General features: G+C 35.4%; 1 protein-coding gene across 1 annotated transcript; it reads right to left on the bottom strand.

Annotated features, from left to right (window-relative positions):
• Nucleotides 1-532: 532 nt before the first annotated feature.
• LOC113303142 lies at nucleotides 533-4,675 on the bottom strand. Its single transcript, XM_026552139.1, has 4 exons — nucleotides 4,319-4,675; nucleotides 4,130-4,212; nucleotides 966-1,021; nucleotides 533-864 (listed from the first exon to the last, which is right to left on the bottom strand). The coding sequence occupies exons 1-4, from the start codon at nucleotides 4,488-4,490 to the stop codon at nucleotides 786-788; spliced, it is 390 nt and encodes a 129-aa protein (XP_026407924.1). The 5' UTR covers nucleotides 4,491-4,675; the 3' UTR covers nucleotides 533-785.
• Between the last annotated feature and the right edge of the window lie 1,415 nt (nucleotides 4,676-6,090).

Below are 6,090 nucleotides of genomic sequence, written 5' to 3' on the forward strand. Positions count from 1 at the left end.
CAATATATTGTAGTAAAACCTGACCAGTTGACCCTTTGACTTTTCCAATAGTGAATCATTTCATTGGTTTATCTTAATATATGCCGGTAAAACAAATACATGAATTTAGGTTTAGCATACCAAATTTCAATCGTCAAATCATTAAACACCTAAAGGGTATTATAGTTTACAATTTATTTAAAAAATCAATCTAACTAAAGGTTATTCAGAAAGAATCTAATGCATTTGATCACGGGTGCGGGCCGCACAAAATTGACTGATTCCATCGTTCCCGGTGCGTAGGACGGGTTACATACTAGGAATGGATTAAAGGTTACATACTAGTAATGGATTAAAGGCTTCATTTAGGAGCAACCCATGAATTTTCAAACTGCAACAAAGACTGCTTCAGCAGCCAGAGATACTACTATCAAATATCAATAAAGCCAACGTTGCAACTCTTTTTCCCTTCTGTGCAAAGGAAATTCATGCAAAAGATTCGGGTATTTTCAAAAGGAAAAAACAATATGGGGGAAAAGCAGGCTCAATAGAATAATGAGAAAAGCAAATCAACGTCCTACCTGTTGGAAAGATTGAATTTGAGACTTAGTAAGTGTACTTTCTAAATATTGCAAGAGGGAGTACAATCAAGCAGAATACATAGCAGAATGATATCTAGAATCACACTTAGAAATTTCTTGACTTAAACTTAAGTGCACACAAAAGCAAATCAAGTTTAGCAGCATCTCTTTGGATACATCACAGATGAAATTTGGCTCAAAGTATCTATCAAGTATCAGGAATTGTTACTGTTCCTTGTATCTCTTTTCAACCTCTTCCAGATTCTGCACGTCCTTGTGGTACTTACAAATACGATACACGGACCTGCGCCCAAATTTTAGAGCAAGGCTTTATGCATGAATAAACAAAAGAAAAAACCCACGTTTATTCAAGAAGAAATGTCTACAAGTGCTTAGTTTTTTTACCAATATAGAAGGCATGCGGAAGTGCAGAGAATGACATTCCGTTGAGATTTGTAGATCTGTTAGGTAACCACACCATAATATCACAATGTGTTACTACCATAAATGATAAATAGAGAACTGTAAAAATTTCCCATAACTCACATAGCAATGCAGAATAAAGTATACAACCACAAGAAAAATATGAAGAGGGAAACTGATGCAATTGCAAAAAGAAGGTAAAGAAGACTAATCATGTATACAGAACACTTGACGAAAAAAACACAGCCATGCCATGCCATTTGAGAAATGAACATGATGCCGACCTTGTACAATCAAAATTGCCATGGTTGATCTTTGTTAAGTCTACCAATAGAATTTAACAAGTACAAGACAACCTTTTGGTTATAAACATAAACAGAGTAATCACATACAGGATTATGTACGTACACAGTCGAAGAAAATTTGACATGTTAACGCTTTCGCACCAATGCTAAAGACGTACTAACCGTCAACAAGTAAAATTTGTTAGACCACAGTCCAGCACGGCTAGATGAGTTTCAATTGGTCAGATAGCATTAAAACAAAACAAAACAAAAAAGTCTAATAACATTGAAGAAAAGGAAATAAAAGACGAGAAAAGAACAGAAAAAGTACACAAATAACGTATCTCCTATTACTTATATAGACCCTTAGAACTCCAGCATTTCAAATTTATGATCTACATAGTAGTTATTTCGATACAAGTTAACAGCATCCCTCAGATAAATCTATTTTCTGATCAATGTACTTAGGTTTAAACTTCAATTAGATGATATCTTGAAAAAGCATTGAAAATTAAACTCTCTGTTCTCTTTGATTAAGTAGAGTTATCAAACAGAAAATGTTTTGAAGCTATATTATGCATTCCCATTTTGGTAGCATAAGTTCCTTGAGGAAGGTTCATTGAAAAATGGGTAAATTTTAACGCCTTCTTACAAAGCTCTAAATGAAGACCACAATGCCTAAATTGAATTCTAGTTAGGTACTACGGTATATGCTGCATTGGCCGACATATACATACATATAGATTCTATCACTGTTTCTTGTAAATGCACAGACAAACTAGTTTGTAGTATGCATATCGCCTATATGGCAAGATATGGCTTTGGATTTTGACCTGGTTTTTAATGTTCGGCTGGAATCCAGACGACGCCTAGGCCTCCAACACTTAACCCGAGATTAGACAATTCTTATGTTCTTGAGTTAGTTAAAGAAAAAGGGGAAATATGATTTGGAAAGATGACTACGCCCTTATAAAATACGGTTTGCTACACAGTGACAGCTAAATATAGTTAAGTAACACTAATTTTATCAGTGGTAGATCTATTGACATTGTTAGACCCACGCTAACTCAACATTTTCATGCTAATTTTTTCATAGAGCCCAAGTAAAAACTAATCACAAGTTAATTTTTCCGTCCAAAGCCTTTCTCCTTGTGCACTACATATCCACCAGAAATTTAGCGCATTTTTTGATGTCTAACTTACTACATATCCCCTCAGCCGCATAACGAGTTTTACTACACAGCGTATCCAACAATGTGATACAAGCGTTGGCCACAGATAGATCGGTAGTCAAACCCATTCTCCTGTCTATCAAATATACTATGCGTCGGTTACTCGAAACCCATTCTCCTATTACAGGGGTACTCTATTCGGTTTTCAAGTGATAAGATTCAACCCCATGGGAGTTAACCTGGTTACCACCACTATGACGGTCTTATCAAGTCCACTCTAGTCCGATTCATGAAATTTAAATTACAGTACTGTAAACATAAAACAAAAAATCAATATAAAACTTTGAAAAGGAAAACAATCAGCATTCTTTAGCAAACAAGAAAACCGACATTATGGTTCACTAAGGACTTTGTACACAGGTGTACCAACAGTTCAAAGGTGTTGTTTGAAATTCGAACAACACAACGTACAATGGACTGCTTTCAGTAAATCAAACCACTACAGCCTGGTGAGCAGATGATTGGGAACAACACAATCCTAGACAAAGAAATTAGAAGAAGAAAGATCTAGTAGAAATGGATAACCTGAAGCCTGGCAGCTGTTAGAATTTAAAAGAGAAGTTAGGATAAAAAAGAAAAATTAGGTACATCTTTGACCACAGAGACCCAGATGAGAATAATAAGATGGAAGTCAGGAAAATATGCATTCACATCTTGATTCTTGATTACGCTAAATAGAGGAATAGGGTAGGTTTTGTTGGACCCAATATTGGCATTAAGTGATGGGCACTAAAGAGGGGTACATGTTACTGTATCTCATGCTTCACACTACGCACAATGCACTGCTTGTAGTAAGTCAAGACTGCTATAGCTTGGTGAGCAGAAAATTGGGCACGACATAATCATAGATTTTTTATTTATTTACTTACCTCCGTCCCAAGTTAGTTGAGCTAGTAGTACAATTTAGAAATGATTTATCTCTCAAACTATACCACGGATATTCGTAAATTTTATATCATTGAAAAGCATTTTAAAACACCTACATAACGAATATAAACATGACTATCAAATGATATGAAGTCAACTATTAATGGGAGAAAATTTGAAAATGACTAGCTCAACTAATTTGGGACGGAGGGAGTATTTTTCTTTTGATTTTTGATATCATGAGAACCAACAAATTAGACAAATGAGAGATGCAGAAGAATAGATGTAGAAATCCGAAGCCTCAGCTGCCTAGAGTAAAAAAGGAAAAGCTCCAGGAAGTACATCTAGAATCACTAATTACTATTAAATCACCCATGTAACACATCTAATTCAAGTAAAAGTCTAGAAAATTGGATTTTGGAACCTCAAAAGCTCTGCGGGAACATAGTTAATGTTGGTCCCTTCTTAAACTCAGGCTGGTAATATTCTTTTACATCATCTTTAAAACATGTCCAAATGAATGAATTCTCTCTATCACTTCAACCCTTCTCTAAAGGTTTCCCAAATTAGTGAAATTCTACCAAATTATTTTAATTGAACAAATTATAAGCGGATATATTCGTTTTCAAAATAGAGACTGACAGGCAGATTAAGAAAAAGCATAATTGACTTCCAAGGATCAAATTACGATGTCACCGTGCAATAATTTAAGACTGCGAAAAAGAATAAACGAGCAGCAAAGGAATCATGTTCGACGACTTACGGATTTCTCATATCTGTCTCTCTCAGCAGCAGTGCATACATCAGAAGTGCACATCAACCTGTGTTCATTCTTCCAGTAGATATCTGAAAACATATCAAATTAATGAAAAGAAAATTCAGATCAGAACAAAGCAATAGAGAAAACTACATGCCCTAATCTTAGTTAAGCAAAACCCTAATTTGAGTGAACCTAGGAGTTGGAAAGCAGCAAAAGGGACAATCCCTATCGCAGGTTGCAAGATGAGAGAGATGAGAGAAACGATTCGTGATTTCACAAGCTTTGGTGATGGAAGAGTCAGCAGAAGTGCTACTACTGCTTCAGCTGCAACTACATACGCCAGTATCAGCCATTGTAACGCCATTCTTGATCAGATTGCGTTTTTTTCCTCTTCTGTTGTTTTTACTAAAGTATCTGCGTTGCTTAAGAGAGAAGAAAAATTGCTTTAGGAATCACCGTTTAGTACCAGACAGAATTGAATCACTCTCAATAGTCTATTCCAACTTCCAACCTATCAAGGGTCCGTTTTAGAAGTCGTGGAGAAGGAGGTGCGGTCAAAGGGATAAAGCATCCCCAACATTGGGTGCTAAAAATAGAACTTTTTTTCTTCCTTAGAAACCATCTCCTAGTGGAAGGATATAATCGTGGAATTTCATATATTGTGATCCTTCTTGGTTTGGGCTAGGGCTAGGCCTAGGCCTAGGCATATTATTTAGGGTCTATACTACAGGATAAAAAAAAAATTGTGAAAAAAAACGATTTAGTTCAAAAACCCTCCAAAAATACGGATTAGTCCAACCCTAGTTGACTAGGTACAGAATAGTCCAAATACGCCTCCAAAATGTGTAATGACATTGTTATCCTTCACCCGCGTTTCATAAAGCACATGTGCGGCGAATGAGAAGAAGTTTGTCACTGACACATTGAATGTGGATGAGACACGTTTGTTGAGGAAAAAAAACTGAAACAAAAAACGAAAAAAATAACGGAAAAATAAATGAAATCATTTAGCCACCGAGAAGAAAGAAGAAAGAAAATCAGAAATTTTAACCTAACTGAGAGAGAAGAAAATCAGAGAAAAAAGAGAACACAAAATCTTTGAACACAAAATCAAAATCAAACCCTAAATCTTTAAACACTATTGATGAATGCAGTACTACTAACATTATGGTGACTCCAAAAAGAGTAGTTAGAAAGAGAAAAGCCCAAGAATTACTGGAAGTAGAAGAAACTACGAAGTCATCAACACCTTAGACGAGATCAAAATCTTCAAACAATACAACAGATTCAACATCAATAGTAGTAATAGAACTTTCAAAATCATCACCACTTAAGAAGACATCAAAAACTCAAAGAAATCACTAGTTAAGAAAGGAAAAGCAAGTTCAACATCTGGTCAACCAACAAAAGGTAGCCAATCAATTCTCTCATGGATATAATCGATTCCTCCTTCATTTTATCCATACTTGTGTACTAGTATACAGATCTGTACATTGGCATGTTGTTTCATCTTCATATGGCATGTTGTGTGTGTTTTAAAGCTTTTTTCCCGTTACTTGTGGTACTAGTGTACATATCAGTACACCGACATGCTATTTCATATTCATATGGCATATTGTGTAAGTTTTGAAGATATTTCCCCATTACTTGTGGTACTAGTGTACATATATGTACACCATCATGTTGTTTTATCTTCATATGGCTTGTTGTGTATGTTTTGAAGATTTTTTCCCATTACTTGTGGTACTAGTGTACAGATATGTACACCATCATGTTGTTGCTGTGTTTTGAAGCTTTTTTCCCATTACTTATGTTATTAGTGTACATATTAGTACACCGTCATGTTGTTACATCTTCATATGGCCAATTGTGTGTGTTTTGAAGATTTTTTACCCATTACTTGTGTTACTAGTGTACATATCAGTACACCATCATGTTATTACATCTTCATATGGCCAGTTGCG

The sequence above is a fragment of the Papaver somniferum genome, chromosome 8 (assembly GCF_003573695.1).
Source record: "Papaver somniferum cultivar HN1 chromosome 8, ASM357369v1, whole genome shotgun sequence".
In the NCBI taxonomy this organism is placed as follows: domain Eukaryota; kingdom Viridiplantae; phylum Streptophyta; class Magnoliopsida; order Ranunculales; family Papaveraceae; genus Papaver; species Papaver somniferum.

What these genes read in the sequence shown, in the direction of transcription:
- LOC113303142 (XM_026552139.1), bottom strand. Translation starts at nt 4,490, where the DNA reads ATGGCGTTACAATGGCTGATACTGGCGTATGTAGTTGCAGCTGAAGCA. An exon ending in TGCTGCTTTCCAACTCCTAG is followed by an intron (nt 4,213 to 4,318) that starts GTTCACTCAAAT and finishes ATATGTTTTCAG; the next exon opens with ATATCTACTGGAAGAATGAA. An exon ending in TCCGCATGCCTTCTATATTG is followed by an intron (nt 865 to 965) that starts GTAAAAAAACTA and finishes ATTTGGGCGCAG; the next exon opens with GTCCGTGTATCGTATTTGTA.